This window comes from Athalia rosae, chromosome 4 (assembly GCF_917208135.1).
Source record: "Athalia rosae chromosome 4, iyAthRosa1.1, whole genome shotgun sequence".
Lineage (NCBI taxonomy): Eukaryota > Metazoa > Arthropoda > Insecta > Hymenoptera > Athaliidae > Athalia > Athalia rosae.
This window is the reverse complement of record NC_064029.1, coordinates 594,408-612,059: the sequence shown is the minus strand read 5'-3', so window position 1 is coordinate 612,059 and position 17,652 is coordinate 594,408. Positions and strand designations below refer to the sequence as shown.

Here is a 17,652-nt window from a genome sequence, read left to right as displayed (position 1 = left end):
CGGGGCGACAAGTTATTCGGGGCAACGTCGTTAAATCCCAATTTCGACGGGAGTTCAATTTGAAGGAATGAAATTGAAGCGAAAAAAAGTGCCCAATCTTTTTCCCACGCCGTAACAATTCCCACCGCGAGTTAAATTGCGGCGGCGACTCGACCGCACGCGATCCCCGGAATTATGGCCCCGGGTTATAACGCGGGGAGATCGTCGGGTTCGTAAGTTCCGGCGTCATTCGGGGTGGATCTTTATTTTACGAAAGTTCAAGTTTACGTCGAGTCCCACTCCGCCGAGTTTCTCATTGATTTGAAGAATCGATTTTTCACCTCGAGTCATTTTCGTTTCTTCGTTCTCTACAGTCGGACGCTCTAATGGCACGATTTCATTTAAGGTGAATTATTTCTTTGGCATCCGTCGTAGCTACCGAACTGTCATTTAATTTGATTTACACGGGTCTTACCGCAATTAATTACAAAAAGCAACAGGTCTCTCGTTAAGGTTCGCGTCGAGCGCCGGCCCTCGGGCTCCGGTGCCTCTCGCTGATGAACGCGACTTCTTCCCGCTGCACCGCACTCCGCGCAGCTCCTTTTCTTTTTTCTCTTATCTCTTCCCAGCTCTCGAGTTCGAACTCCTATCCATCGAATCATTTGTTTTTCACTTTTTCACATTCCTCTGCTCAACTTTGCCTCGATTCGAGAAATTTCGGATAAATAAAATGAACCAATCGCTCGTCCCTCCCCCTTTTTTTTAATTATTCCAGCGCTACGTACGCATTGTACTCACTGCTCTTCCGCAGCCGCTACAGCCAACCTCGGAGTACGTAAGTTCGAAGTGACGTTTAAGTGGGTGTGGTTATAGCGAAGAAGAAGAACTCGAGACAGGCCTGTCAAAGACTTATTTTGCTCGCGGAGTGAAAGTAATACGCCTGCAATGAGCCGGCTGACCCGCCTTCAACTCTCCGCTCGGCCTATGGGCAATAACGAGTCTTCACACTTGGAGGAAAATGCATAAACTTTTTCTCTCTCTCTCTCTCTCTCTCTCTCTCTCCTCCTATCTCTTTTTGTTCTGCACCTCGTAAATGACGCGTCTTCATCTCCGCGTTCGTCCAACGGTTTGACGTATTCTTCACTCAACCCGCAAACGCGATGGGTGAGAAATCCGGAGACGCTGCGACGTCGTAGTTCGCTTCTCGTGTTCGGCAGGTATAACCGGATGAGACCACTGGTCGTTTCTACCAAAGATCGAACATGCTCTAATTTCGAAAAAAAAAAAATCATGCCAATACAGAAATACTGCAAAAAACGATCGAACCCAGGCCTAGTTTTTACCTGTGCATTTCGAATGATTCCATAATCATACGGTATGGACGATTCACCGTTCCGACGCACCTGGTTTTCACCATAAGACGTAAGGATAATTAAGAGTAGCGCATCGGTCGTACGTACGGTACGAGTATAACACTAATCGTTACGATTACCGTCGATAAATGCTAACCAGTTTTCATTAAACGGATTCAATCCGCGCGCGTCGCAGTTATACGCGAGTACGAATCGATCGATCGGCGATCGCTCGAGCGTCCCCCGTGTAAAAGCGGTAGCGGCCAAAGGAATAAGCAAATAGGTGTACAGGTATACTACACGAACGCCCACGCGTTCAATCGGTTTCGATTCGATCAGATAGGTGAAACAATTAACCAATTAGGCACGACGTGTAATTAAGACCCGTGGTGCGGAGCGGCGGGAATTACGAGTTAAATTTGCATTTCATTCAAATCCGAAATTTCTCTCCTCGCGCGGTGAAACTTCTGCTTCTCCGATCGGTTGAGAATAAAAAGGAAAAGGGACGCCGAAATACCTTGTCACCCTGTGTACGACGCCGATTATCTGATATCCCGCTAGTTATCGACGCCGATGAAAAACGATCGATTTTCAAAGATCCGCCGCGAACGAGACGGGATGTAATTTATACAATTGTAAATCGGACGCGTGCGCGCGTTGTATCGCGGTGCGCGATCCTCGCGAGAAAAGCGTACGGAATAAATTTTTGCGTGGGTGTTTTAGGTGCCGCGAAGGTGGCGACGTGTGATACGCGAAGGTACGTTCGCATAAATTGCAAAGAGTCGCGAGGTGATCGAGGAGAAAAAATGGGAGGAAGGAGTTGCGGTCTGCGATCCGGTACAACGTACGTACGTACGTACCTATAACACGCTGACCCCGCGGCGCGTCTTGTTAAAACGTGTGCACGCCACTATATAAACATATATAAAACTTTGTACACCGTTCGCTGCACAATAAAAGTAAGGTGTAACGGTGTAATTCACGTTCACAAGTGCACGGACGATCCCCGCGTACGACGCCGCGCGCGCGGTTGCGCAAGATATACCTATACCCGTGCGATTCCCGCGCGCTTTCTAATTAGGAGAACTTAACTTTGAAGTCCTTGATGCGAAGTTGGCGAAAAAAAGTCGAGCTGCAACGTGTTCGCGAGTTTCTTCAATTACACGTACGACGTACAGGCGAATACCGATTTTCGTAGCAAAAGTGATCGCCGGTAGCGAAAATAAATGGACGAGTACGGTACGGATACCGATACAAATGAAATAAAAGAAAGGGATATAAACCAGCTGCACCGCATCGATTGACCGGTGTAATTAGCGATTCGCTGTTAATTATACCGGATAATTTACTGTATCCGTAGCGGTACGAGTATTTTACGTATTATACGTCATACGCATACGTGTGCATAATGAATATCGCGGAGTTTAAAATATCAAGGAGTGCGCACGGAATCGCGTCCCGCTCTTGCGAGAATATAAACCGCGTATAGGATCCCGCGTTGCGCGATGTTTTTCACTTTAATTACAACTGCAGAACTTTTAAGATGGCAATGCGAACGCGTGTGGGTTGGACCGCGTATAGGTACGACGTACGGAGAGTCGGAGAATTTAAATGGGAATCTTTAGCCGGACGCACTGGATTTCGATAAGATAAATTCTCACGTAATGATCTAATTTAAAACATGTATATATACAGGGTGGCCCCGACGAAAAAAAAGAAAAATCTCGGTCGATCTCGACATTTAAATAGGTACGAGCGAGCGAGTCGAACGCGTGGACGCACCCCGTCAAATTTTTTTATCTCCCGAAAACCGAGAGATGAGCATTTTTGTTTTTTTTATTTTATTTCGTACGCGAGTATATTTCTCATCTCGATAGTCGTTATACGTATCCCTTGGAAAAATCATCGGAGGTCCTCGAGGAGAGAAAATAAGGCAATCGAGAAATCTTGGATTTTATAACCACGCCGCCTCTCCGTCGCTACGTCCATCCCTATTTCATAGCGTACGCGCATCCTTCGAAACCACTTCGAGGGTGAGAGGACATCCCGCGGCGATGTATTAATTTAGAAAATAGTTCATTCGTACAGCTTAGGAGAGCTTACGACGTCGCGTACGCGGTGCTGCGCGAGAAGAAGCGAGAGACCCACCCTCGGTCGCAACGCCACTCGCTATAACTCAATCTCCGGTGGATCTTAAAGCCGCCTTTACGTAACGTAAACTCCTACCCATGACACGCGGTGATTACAGAAGATATACTTTACTCGAAATGTTACGACTGCGACGCGACGTAAGTATATTATCGCGATCCGACGCGTTAACAAACGATAATGATTCCACCGGGTCGCATCTTTGTGCTCCGGACTCGGTTATATCCTCGTACGGGATAACGCCCCTCCATTGTGACGAGAAATCTCTGGGTTGAAATTCCTTAAGTCGAATGGGAGCTTCGAGGCCTCGTTATAAACGTCGATCGCAATTTTTCTGAATAATTTTCTACGATTTCCGACGGTCCGCCGCACGCGGATCGGGCGCATCGCAATGAATCACGCGTAGTCTCTTTTTCTTCGGAGAAAAGATCTCCGCGTACAGATCGGATCGATAAATCATCGTTTCCCGCGGGGTACCGTGGGTATTGTAAATGAGATTCGGTCATAGATCTTGGCGGTGTTCGAGAGGAGCCACAGCCGTCCGTAGAACCCGCTTTGTAGCGGTATGACCTATCTCCACTTTGACTGGGAACCTCCCGTGGAGTTTGTGTAGATTTAGCTTCAAACATGTGTAACCGTGTCGGACGTTACCCTACGCGTACGCTGGTTAAAAGCCAGCGCGCCTGTCGCGTGTACCTATAATTCTGTAAAGCCCTACAACGATATTCGGTCGTCACTCGACATTCTCACTTTTTAATATTTAACCAAACACCTCGCACCTGTCGGATTACAACCGAAATCTCGCACGAGCACGGGGATTACGAGGGACGCCTCAATGGAACGGATCGCCCTATGATTCTCGTTTACCATTCTTTAAATCGAAAATCCAAACTAATGGGGCCTCTTATACGCGCGTAAGAATGTAGCATGAAAAGCGGGCGTAACGTCGGGTGACATTTACACCGGAGGGATGAATAAAATGATCCGCGGCTGTGCGACGCTCTCGTTCTCGCGATACAGGGAATAACGTGACGCAAGAAACTCGGAGAAACTGGAGGCGCGTCGCGCCACCGAACAAATTAGCGCCAAGATAAAGTCGACGGACGACGAATCGGACGAGACGGCGTGAGATACAATTATCCGAAGCGGTTTTGTACAGGTGTACGCGTCTACACTCGGCGAATACAATCGTGTATGCCTGCCTACGAGTACGTACGTCGTGCGAGTACGATAAGCCGGTGCGGTGCCTATTCGAAAACTGGTATTTCGTATTATGAGCGTCCGCTCGAGTACGAACGAATAAAATGACAAGGGCCTCCTGATCGGCTACCGCACATGTGCGACGGACAAAAATCCACGTGGGTATATCGTGTATGAGATTTTTATTTATCGCTAGGTACGAAGCTGACCGTGTACGCGACGCGCTGAATATTCATCGCCAACAGAAATGCAGTAGATTCCTGCACGAGGCCAAGTCCACGAGCTTGTAAACCTTTATTCACGCGATTTGCTCTATAGACTCGTTTACAGAGCTCTCGATTGAAACACGCGATCCGATTACATTTATTAACCGTCTCCAAAGAGATATCTTTTCACCCGCAGGGCTGCGTCGAGGGAATCAAGCTGTGCGAAAAAATTAAATCAAAAGAAGAGGATCCGCGCGAGAGTCCTCAAAGATTGATAAGACGCGAAACAATTTCTTTTTCTATTTTTACCTCGGACGCTTCTTTTTGCCAAGCGTCGATTTATTGTCGGTCCCGCGTCGTTATCCGGCGGAGGAAGGGCTCGGAGCCCGTTCGTTTTGTGTTTTATGTTGATTGGATTTGACGAACGACGCAGATAATAGAAAGTCTCGCCTCGATTACGGGGATATAATTAAAACGGTTGGGCTGCGGTTGAGTTTTGGCTACTCGATCAAATTAATATCAACCTCCGGCAATCCTGACAAAGATAATCCGGCCGACTCCTCGTCACGACCACCATCCTAATGGATCGCTTAATTACGTTAATTAATTTCGACAATTATAGAAGCTGCCGCATGGCCCACGCGATCGCGCGTACTCCCTCTACACTGCCCCCTAATTCGTCATTGAAAATAAAATAAATGTAACGCGTAAGTTTAGCAGGTATAATACCTCATTATACGTACGGTGACCGCCTACCGCATCTGCGTATGCATAGCGAACGGCAGCGTATAATTTATTAATTTATTCCTTGTAAATTGGTGAATCATCGGAGTGGTCCCTCTTGACTATGTAAGTATACAAAGTCCGCGTACCGTACCTATACCGAAGCCGAGTGAGACTCGGACCGAACGGCAATCTCGTCTCATTCACTTTCCCTTCGCGATTATCGCAAAGTGCTCGCTTCTCGCTTCTCGTCGCTGTATTTTTACCCTCAAATTAGCGAAAGAAATTGCTAGATCTAAATTAAAACGCGTTATTTCCAGGGGGACGATGAATAATGAGAATATTTTAAGCTGACGAGAAAAACATGGCGAGGAGCGCAGGTATATTACGGCACTTAGCTTCGGCGTGCGGAGCGGCGCCCGTTAATTTTGCTAATTAAGTTAGCGTTCAAACTCCTTCACCCTTCGTAAGTATGTCGATAACGTACGCGGCTCTCGCCTCGCGAATCGTGTATTTAATTTTGCAGTTTTATTTTCTATCATTGACCCTTCGTCTTTGGATATTTTCGTTCCACAGATTCGACAATAGCTACATATATTTACGCAAACTTTGAACGCTCGTATAGCTTCGTCGAAGAGACACACCGTACAAATGACCTACCCCAAGGTGACCGACCTCCTATAAACAACTCGTACTACGTAGTCGTAGGACCGCGCGTAGTATTCGTAGCAAAGGCCGATTGGCTGCTGCTGCTGCTGCTGCTCATTCATCGATACGGTCGCGGGGGTGGTAGCCGAGCGATAGACTTCTTGGGGTGAAAAATTAGACTTTTTTTTTTTTTTCGTTGATCTTGCGAGGTATTTTTACGTATTAAATCATCGTTTAAATTTGAACATTTTTTCCACGCTCGTTCGTACCACGGATATACGTACGTGTGTACTTCATTACTCTTAATTTTTGGCCACCGCTCGCCGCAGCAGCGGCATTTAATCCTCTTATAAAGGTGAAAAATCGCCGTAAACTTCTCCTCCGAGACCCGTTTCATCATTCTTATATGCGTACGTATACGATGCGCTCGTGCGGTGCAAAAACTAAGTATTCGATACGGATGATGTTTTAAACATCGAGATGACAAATTCCTCCATTTGTCGCAGATATTCATTCATACGAACGGATTAACTTTGACGCGACCGTCAAAACATCCGGATAATCCCGTTTCGAATCGCCCTTTATAAATTTATATCGAAACACCATCTCGCGTTCGGTGGCATCGAGTGAATTTTCCGAGTTCTAAGTTGAGATTTTTATCGCAGGGCAGACTGAAAATTCAACGTCAAACCGTTGAAAAAGTGTCGGCGGATCCGCAGGTGGGTCATAGGGTACGCGTGTAATGAAAAATGATAAATGAAATATGAAATAATCTCGAATTTCTACCGACATTGTGACACCGTGTCTGACCGCTTGTTAACGGCCGGGTAAAAGATAAGCGTGGGTGAAGCTGAGCTGCAGCAGCTTTTTTTATATACATATTTACACGTACAACGCACACGCACACGCACAGGTTGTACAGGTATGCGCGGTACATAGCCGCCGTTCTCGCTATCTGTGATTCCGCTTATGTGCTCGTTTTCTTGTTTTTTCGTCTACTGTACGTACGGTATTATTATATCGTACGTATGTATACGGAGTCTTCTTCTCGCTCCTCCTCCTCCTCCTCCTCTCGGCTCAGCTACGTATATGCCTACGTCTTTTTTCGTATTTTATTTTTATTTTTTTCAAGGTGTATTCAAATGTTCAAACGTTCACCAAGAGATTCTTGCGCGTTAAGCATAAGTTACGCACGTATTATGTGGCTGCTGAGGAGGCGACGGCATAAACGGTAACACGAGAACCGGAGACCAGATATCTCTCGAAGGGGCTCGTCGTCGACCAACAACGGCGCCCTTTACCCAGTCCTACATATATACGTAGGTACGCGCGACGTGTATATACCGAGACTCTCCCGAGTTGATTTCAAACTCGATAAAAAAGAAGACGGATTCAATCCGAAGGAATAAACGAATAAATGAACAATAAGAATGAGACCGAGAGGGAAGCGAAGTTTGCGGCTCGGAATAAAGATCCTCCCCCGTTAGCGATCCGGAGATTTATTTCGCTGTTCGATCGAACGTATCGAATGGTGTTGTATTTTTATCAATCAGGCCCGAAAGCTGATAGTTTGTTTTCCTCGTGTAAAAGTTATTCACGTGACTCTCGTTTCTCTGAGATTCAGAATAGTTACGCGACTACTTCCACTACGTGTCGGACCGGAGTTTTGAATGTCAGCTGCACCGGTGTCAAAACGACGAAATGCGATCTTCGATATAAAACCGATTTTCTGTCGGTCTCGAATTACCGGAATCGGACGCTCGATGAATTGTAATATCGCTCTCTATTGAGTTTCAGCTGCTCGAAATCTTTTCCAAGTCGAAGGAAAAAAAAACCACTCCAACGTTGAATTTAAATAATATTTCCAAGGAAACGTAATGAAAAGCTCGTAATAGGTGTACGGGAATTTTGAGTCCGCTTCGATCCACATTTTAATATCATACATTTATACATATATCTGTGCGAGGGTTTTTTTTTTTTTTCTCTCCTTTTAATGAAACTGGTTTAAGCGATGAAAATAGTTACGTTTCGTAGGTTAGTTAACGATTCAATAGAAGAGCGCGATGCGTATTTTCTAAATTTTTTTTTTCGGTTCCCTCCGAGTCCGCTGAGATCCTTTCAAGTCGAAGATAAATTACGAGGGGTGAGCGCCCTGTGGCGACCGCCGTTCGAATTCCTCGGGTTATACGAGTACACGTAGGTAGTAGAAGGAGCGAAGGGGACAGGGGAACCGATACCTATCCCAACCCGACTCGAACCCGCAACCACCGTCTAGCCCACATTCGTATTTTTGGATTCCTCGGGACGTTGCGCGCCACGTGATTTCGGATTTTGGATTTTCATCCCTCGCACCTCGTGGCTTACGCGAAGAGAACTGAAAATCAACCGTGCACCGGCACGACGGGACCGCGCGCACCCTTCGCACGAAATACCTGTCACGCTGACCCCGGTGGCTAAATGGATTTATTCCACTACATTTGTTTCTCCTTTGTTTGCCTTTTTCCATCTTATCCTCACTCCGTTGAACACGAACGAACGGTGGCCAAATTCCTCCCTCACTTCTCTCATCTCTTTCGCGTCTCAGTTCCATTCTTTTCTATGTATATTTGTGTTTTAGTTTACTCCCGGTCGATTTTCACCGCTCCGGGATATTCCACTCCGATGCCTACCACTCGAGGGGTGGAAAGCACGGACACGGTTACACGCGATGACTTAAACCGTGTTAAATTCGACGCCGTGAGTCTAACGCGTGACGAGGAATGCCTGAAAATATTTGTCCATTGGGAAGAAGAAGAGTCGTCGAGAGAATATCCCAAGACAAATTGAGCGGGTGTCGATCGGGACACGGGCCACCGTACGCGATATCTCGGGGTTAAGGAAAATGCGAAAAATTACGCCGCTTGATTTCCACCGAGTGTATTCGGAGGTGAATTTCTCGTTGGAAGAAAAAAATCATGTTAAATATTTCGTAAAGTCGGATACTCGTATCGGCGTGTATAGAAATCCACAAGCACATGACCGACACATGGTGATGAACCGTTAAAACCCGTAAAACAAGCTATCCGTTAATTAATTAGTTGGCAATAAACGTCAGCCGGTCACTCCGATGCAGCTGCGGTGCTACAACCTTTATTTGACACATTTTATTTCACATACATGCGTCTGATCGTAAAATAAGAAGACCTACCCACGGGGATTGACAAGCGTGACCGATTCGTCCTCCTACCCTCCGCCCCACGCGACGACGATCTACGGGGCGGACGAGAGGAAAGGGGGAGGGAGGGGAGGAGGGAGAGACGGGGATGTAATGTAAAGAGAATTTCTTCTCACCGACGACCACGACGTGTCCGAAAACCTGGTCGCTGGCGACGTGGGAACAATTCCAACGGTGGTGTCTGAATTGGTGTCGACATTCGCGCAACCCCAGGGCAGCGCCTTCTCCTACCGCCGGCATTGCGTGCGGCGCGGCTCTGCACTGTTCTCGTTGACCCTTGGCGAGTCCGGGAATCCGACCGCAAACAGCTGCTCCAACTACCACGGCACCGACCACCCTGTAAAACGACGGATCAAATGATTTCGATAAATTAACACTTTGGGGATTTTCCGAATCGGAATAGCGAGAGGCCTCGGCTCGTATCGACGTTTTATCCGAATGGGAAACGAGGAAAGGTTCGCCGGGCTCGATAGAGTTCAGAGATTCGTGGACACCGAAGAATTCTTTGTCGGTGGTGGACTGTAAAGGGTCTTCGGTAGAAATGTTTCTGGTATAGGTGAAGGGGGAGTAAAAAAGGGTTTCCTTTGAAATTTTTTGGTCGGAAGAATCGGAGGAAAAGTGAAACACCGCGGTGTATAGCCGGAGCTGGTGCACCGTCGACGGCGCATTAGTTCAGGATTCGAAGTTGAAATTTATACCGGAGGATAGGCGATTGGTGGAATCTTCCGATATTTCACCCATACGGATACGTATACGCGTATACCGTAAGGGTATAGCGACTGGTGAAAGAATTTCTTCCGCAGACGAGACGCGACGCCGCCGCCGCTGCTGCCAGTTTCATATATTACCTTTTTCTATAAATTGGAATCTATACCCGTATCTTTAGGAGCAGATAAAGTGGCAGACTCGGATAAATTCGGAGTGGACGGGTTAACGTTGTAAGTCGTCGTTTGACCGATGAAATTAGAAAATAGAAATAGAAAAGAGATTCTGGCGACGAGTATAACGAAACACTGTTATATCGGCATCCGCACCGAGGGCCGGAACGCCGCCGCTCCGCAGAGAAAGGATCAACGAATGGGATCTCGTGGATACGGGCGTACGATAGGCGCACTTGTATCTACCGGTAGTGGATTCTTCGACTAAACGTCGAATCGAAGCTCGATAAAAGAAGGAGCCTCGCAGTATTTCCCTTTCTTCCTCTTCGGATTCGAATGAAGTCAACTGACTTGTATCCACGTACGTGCGCCGTACGTCTTTTTTGTCTCCGGAGATTTTCTCCGCCTTATTTTCGTAGCTGCAGCAATACGTCCGGGTATGCTTCGCCAGGGTATATCGAGTATATTAGAACCTCATTTGAATTTTAAATCCCTCTAATTCCGGCTACTAACTCTTTGACGAGTATCTTCCTCCGGAATACACTCATAGGTACCTCGTGGCAGCTCCGGACCGATAAGTTAAAGTCGAACGATAATAAATAACGAAAGATCGGAGCGGCAATCGCGATATGCTCGATACTCCCCCGAGACTACAACCATTTCTGGAGGATCGACGGATCGCTCGTGGGTGCTTTAAAGTGCTCGCTCCTTCTTCCTGCCTCCGCGTTACTTCCAAGCGATCACATCGCGCCAAACCGCACGGCGACACGTTCTCCGGGACGCGGAGCGTCGCTCTTTTCGCTCTTTTCGCTCTCTCGTGGAAAACTCGGACAATCCGTCCGGAGGATGAGATTACGGGAAATTCGTTGGTCCGGTGGACGGAAGGGGAATTATTTCTTTCGATAATAATACCGGTGCAGTCTGTACGTCACGGTTATGGGAGATGTAGTTTGGGCGACCGCGTGTCCGCGTTCGCTTTGCATTCCGATGCAAATAACTCGCCCGAGGGACGTATAACGTAATCGTTGCAATTTCATGCTTCTCAGAAATTCGCTTCTTCTCCCTCTCTGCGAAACCCCTCTTTTCCCCGCTTTCGCGATCCTCCGCTATCGCCCCGAGTCCTCCATTTTTTTTTTGCTCCTCGGTCAAATAAGTCGTGTCTGTCAGCCGCAGTCGCGTCCGCGTACGTCGGCGCATCTTTTCTCTTTCTTAGCAGATTCGTGAAAAATTCACATCGAATTGTACGTACGCGTTCATTCAGGCGATACTCAGATATATCTGTAACGCGTCACAGCAGGTGCAGGATATTAGAACTACGGAGATGAGACGAGATGGAAGGATCGAATGGCGAGTCTCCTTAATTATCGCTCGCACCCTCGGTCGTTAATCTAATTAGACACGCTTTGCTAAGATTCTGCACAAGAAGAATATCGAACGTCCGTTTGTTGCACCGAATACTTCGTACGGGTCGCTCTCGAGTTTCACGCAGACAAAAAATATTCATTAGTTTTATTGGATCGTACGGAGCGGTAGATAATCAAGGGTCGACTCCGAAGGTCTCGTTGGAGATTTAATCGCGAGATTATCGTTGACAGAAATATTCGCGCGACTTTAAAATATTTTCTGTACTCGAGTTGAAAAGCTGAACGAAGGAAAATTGTAGATCATTCGTACGTTAGACCGTATAAGTTGTACAGAAGAAAATAACGCCCGGGGTGGTTCGCGGTTTACGAACCGTACGAACTGTATAATACAACATTGGATAGGTATGGCGAATTAGTGGCAATTTGAATTTTTCATTTATCAAATTTTCCGTTTAATTCGCCATTTCACCGAGTCCGGAACGTGCGGTGGACATTTAGAGACGGGGCGTTAGGCAACGTAATGGGGTTCGCTTCGATGCTTCGTAGGTAGGTAGGTAGGTAGGTAGGTAGGTAGGTAGGTAGGTACGTGTATATTCAGGAGCGGAGTTACGGGAGTGGGCATCACCGTGTAATATATGATATTAAGTTCAACTGGTTCGTACGCTACGTAGGTTAATAACGCGTTATTTGCATCGAGCAACCAGCGGCACCGGCGATTCGCGACCGTGCAGATTCCAGGCGGCGATAAAACCGCCGCGGCGACCCAAGGGATTAAAATCCGTACGAACAAAAGTGAAAAGATATCGGAGAGAATTGCGTTTCAAAGTCTCCCGGTAGCAACAATAATCGAATACGACAACCGGCTCGACTACCGGCCGCGTAATGCTCCTGTAAAATTGGAAATTATACAGATTCCTGCGTATAAAGGGGACTGAAATTGTAAAACTGTCTAGGTGGGGTACACACGTACGCGAACACACCGCGACAGGTACACACCATGATTCCTGCAGCTGTACGCACCACGGTGCGGAATTCTCGGGAATTCATTATTGCAAAAATCACAGTCATTTGCGACAATTTCTCATTCATTAGACCCTGACTGATTATTACATGCGTTCTTTGGTGGGTTTCTAACGATAAAACGGATACGCGCCGTTCGTTAAAATACGTATAATAAACGAGAGGGTGTTTCGAATCAGTTTTTATTCCTCCTCGTATTATTATTACTATTCTTATCATCGTCGTCGTTGTTATTCCGCTCCCGGTTGTCCTTTTTTCCATCCATAGGAACTTGACACAAATCCCTCGGGATAATCCCCTCGTCACGGGGTATATAGATCGTGTCGTTGCACCCGAAAGAAAATTTCTACCTACACCTATATCTATACATGAGATTTCATATAACGGTCTCTTCTTTTTTCCTTCTTCGGATCGGACGGACGAGTTGCCGGTGCAACGCGTCGCGGTGTAACGCGTATTGTATACGTACGCGCGTACGTTTCGTAGATAGGAATCGTAGCGCGGGATGGGTAGGAATCGAAGATGAAAGGTGTACAACCTGGGCGTAGGTGACGCGCGCTATGACACGCGGAGTCCGGTGCGGTCTATTAAAATTTCGTAAAGTCACCTCGCGGCGAGGAGTTTAGCACTTTATTTCGATGATATCTCCGAGGAGTCGCAGGCCCCGCGGGGATCCGCTGTGAGAACTCGATAATACGCGTACTACGTTACGTACCGTTCGTAATCTACGTCCGATACGCCTTGTCATTTTTATTTTATCCCCGGCTAACTGTATCCATCCGATAACGCCTCGAACAAATTCATTTTTCAATCGAGTCGTTATCGTCGAATTTATGCAAATATTATCGAAATACCACCCGCGGTGCTTACGCGCTGCAGCAACACCCACGGCCAATACCGTGCTTCCCGTCGACGCGTCGTCAAATATTAATTTTTACACCATCGTTGTTGAGAATTGAGACGTCAACCGCGCGTAATAAAGACGGACGATTCTTCGGTTCGAATAATTTCAATAATCTACAACACCGTCTGAGTGATAATTAAAATATTTAACCAACCGCATGGGAGAAGAGACGAAAGAATCGGTTAAACTCTGTAACGAGATTACGTGCGAATTGAAACTATGAGTTATGAGATTGATTCTTTTCATCTTCCTTTTTTTCCAACGTTCGCGACACCTGCCGTTTTCAGTCACGCGATCCACGCGGTTAATAGCTCCGGAGGAATGCGAAAAAGGACGTGGAAAAAATATCGAAGAAATGAAAAATAATGAAATAATGAAATGAGCAAAAAAAAAAAAAGGAAAAAAAGGAAAAAAAGGGAGGAAAAGGACGATGGGATTCACGGGCATTTATCACGCGGTGTTCTTCTTCGATGTGCGGTAGCTGCACAACCGCCGCGGCGCAGGAGGCTAACTAATAATTATACCGGCTACTCCTGCTGCAGAATCTTCTTGCAGCGCATACCCGTACCTACCTGTACAACCGCACGTAGTACGCAGACATCGGAGGCAGAGTATGAGAACGAGAGAACGAATCGCACGTATTCTTGTGCACATAGAGCTAATTACCAACTCTTCATTAGGTTTATTACGTCTAATACCCAACTAAACAAGCGGCGTTTCGTGCAAGACGATCAAACTGATTTTATAGTCGGTTAGTCACTCGAGTTTGCGGATTATTGCGGGTCTTTACTTCGTAATTATTAACATCCGCGTGCGCCTTTTTTTTAACCATTTCCCAACTAGCAGCTCTAATTGGCGATGTGGTAAATCTCTGGTCGTTTGTTCCAGTATTCGTTGGATACCTGACGATTATTGTTATTTTTACATCACCTCCTCTTCCTCTCCGTCCGTGTCTAATGACGATGAAAAAAATCATTTTTATAGGATGATTATTTTTTTCGAGAAACATCTTGTTTATAAATTATATGATATACACGCACGTATGCGTTGAATTTATATATTACAATGTGTTGTGTACGTACGGATAATTTATATTAATAACGTGAGCACGGGTAATTTTAATTCTCAACGATGATAAAAATGTTTGACCGTTTACTTTATAGACACGAGAGAGGATACGCGCGCTGTTGATATCGTAATACCTACTGTACACGGGTTATAAAAATTTTGTTCCTCCTTTTTCTCCTTATTTTTCGAGATTTAGAAAAAAACTAACGGAAAAATAAACGACTACTCGGCGCTCAGCTGGACTTCCAAAGGTGCAGCAGCTACGCTAAGCTCGATCGAGTGCTTTCCTCTCGTTGCCACCGACCGGGATCCTACGAGGACGTCGATCGTCTCGACGACGACCTGCGGGAAAGGTCTTACTCGGTTGAGAGAAAAAAGCCCAACCCGAACCGTAAAAACAACCGATCTCGAGTCTAGTCGGAGATTGATATACTTAATAAAATTATACCCGTAACCGCGAGCAAAGTTTACAATCCACGAAGGTGGTGATTCAACGGAGGACGGTAAAATTCCGCTGACGAATAACCGCCGAGGAGTAGATAGCGATCTTCGAAAGCGAGCGGAATTTTTTACCGATTCCTTCGCTTCTCCGAAAACCGGACGAGCGATTCCGCATCCTCGGTAATTCATAGACAATTCACTTGGAGAGTGATTCGACCGCAAATCCGGAGCTCGCGCAGCGTGAAAGACCTCCCGGTCGGTTCTACGACTCTCTTCATTTTCTTCCCCTTGACTTTTGCCCGCGCAAACGGAAAAATCAACAATTCCATCTTCTTCGCGCCATAAATTCCGATCCGACGATTCGTCCGACGTGTCTATTAAAGTTAGCCGTCAACGGTGTTCATATCTCCGTAAAGTTTACAACCGGTAGCCGGAGTTTCGCTGAAACCTGCAGCCGACTCGGCCGATTGAAACACCGTTCACGGGAGGATCAGCGGCTCCGACTATCTCCGCAGCGAAATAATCCGCAGCGGCACCACGACGCGAGTTGCCGAGTGGGGATATAAGCTAACGAGGGCGGTATTTAGGAAATCGCGTTTTTCACGGGTGAAATGTAATTTTTACTCGCGTCCACCGCACGGATAGACGCGCGCGGATACACGGGGATATAAAGTGTCACGGTTTACTTGCTCCGTACGCACGAGGGTATTAAATTCGCTAAAGTAACCCACGTCGAGTTCCGCGAGGCCACTTAGTACATCTTTAATCCTTATCTACGCGTATCGGGTAATGTATGCGATGCAAAGTGGGCACACGTAGATATAATAAATATGTATAAATACTGCGGAGCTCGTCACAACTTCTGTATTCTCCGGTTCTACGCTTATAAAGCCATTCGAACACACGCGCGTATCTCGCTTTGGCTGACGGAGCTTCGGTTCCGCGGCTACTCAAGCTTCACAAGTCGCGGGGACTCGTTTCAGTTAGAGACACGTTCTCGTCGGGGTGTCCTTCCTTGTTTTTCTCTTTCGTTCCTTTCCACGGACTCGTTTATTTTTTGTTCCTCTTATTTTCACGAATATGAATCACGAGAGAGATTAAAGTGCGGAGGACTCCGCGTTATTCTACGGATGATAAAATATTTTTTACCCAGTTTTTCGTAAAATGCGATTGCGATCTGCAGACGAGACGATGTCGCGGTACGGCAGAAAATATAACAGGATCAACATTCTTTCGTTTGTTCGTTAATTTTCTTGTTCCTTTTTTCGGAAGGATCCGTGAGAAATCGCGCGTGATAGGGGGAGCGAGAATGAGGAGGACGAGAAAAAATAAATTCGGGTAACCGCGCGGTTTTCACGGAGGTGGAAATGTGCGAGAGTCTTGGTTTTCTTTTTCCCCCCATCGAAATGGAGATTCTCGGGGAGTTTTCGAGGCACAACAAGAAGAAGGCGTCGATACAGCGCTCCTGGCGTCAATGGCGATCTTATCTGATCCCTCGAGTTCTCCCGATGCGGCGAGCATGCGAGGAGGACCATTAGGTATATCCTTTTAATTAGTCTGAGCTAAGTACGAACGGTGGTCGCCGGGATCGGTTGGCTCTCGGGCGTCCCGACGCCGATGTCGGCCGTTTCGTATACCTTTCTCACGTGGCGAGGACTCCCCTCGAAATAATAAGGATTTGTCAGAACTTTCGTCGTTCGTGTAAAACCGACCGACCGCCGACAAATTTTGAATCTCTCACAGGATTGTCTCCTCTTCGTTTCTCTTCGCGTGGTTTGTTTCTTTGAAATTTACGAGTAACTCGCGGCGTACTTTATCGTTACGACCACCCACCGGCGATGAGTTCCCGGGATCGCGGGATCAAACGCGATTCACAAAACCAAAACTCAACGTCGGGCTGGGGTAACAAAAAAAAACTGTTTTACCCGACTGGTAATTTACGACGAACAAAATGGGACATTATAATCATGTTTCGAATGTTCTCAGACGAGGCTCCTCCGACGTAAATGAAAAACAATTTTAAATACTTCTCATAATATGGTTGATAATTACACGTCTGCTCAGGGGTGAACTTTTACACGGCGTTGTTAACACGTGCGTTCGGTATAATAAAACGTTCGGTGTGGCAACAAGGCAACGATTAATCATCGTTTGAAAGACGAGAATGGAGAAAAAAAGAAAAGTTGTTCAATTTAAACTGGCAGCTGTATACCTGACCCGTGCAATTACCGTTCACGTATGTACGTATATGTGTGTATCTCCGCGTATGCGTACGCCTGCTGTACGTATAGAGTTGTTGTGCGAGGTTACGTTGAGAGTTGGGCTAGGCTAAATGTTAACACACAAATTATGTAAATCAGACATTTGTCTCGAGAAGCGGACGAGTTTGAGGCTCCGTTGTCCCCCATGGTCCGAAATCTACACGGCGTCCTTTCGGGGTCCGGTCAAAGTTACGACGCGACCGGGACGAGTCGGACTTTGGGAACGAAACAACTTTTCAAACCTTC

General features: G+C 46.6%; 1 protein-coding gene across 4 annotated transcripts in view; it reads right to left on the bottom strand.

Annotated features, from left to right (window-relative positions):
• The window catches only part of LOC105687523 (protein Wnt-7b), a 58,979-nt gene that overhangs the window by 11,655 nt on the left and 29,672 nt on the right, over positions 1-17,652 (bottom strand). For all 4 annotated transcript variants that reach the window (XM_048654871.1, XM_048654868.1, XM_048654869.1 and 1 more), the window contains one exon: positions 9,587-9,807. In XM_048654871.1, coding sequence (XP_048510828.1) covers positions 9,587-9,710 — 124 coding nt within the window. In that variant the 5' untranslated portion in view covers positions 9,711-9,807. The remainder of the gene's footprint in view (positions 1-9,586; positions 9,808-17,652) is intronic.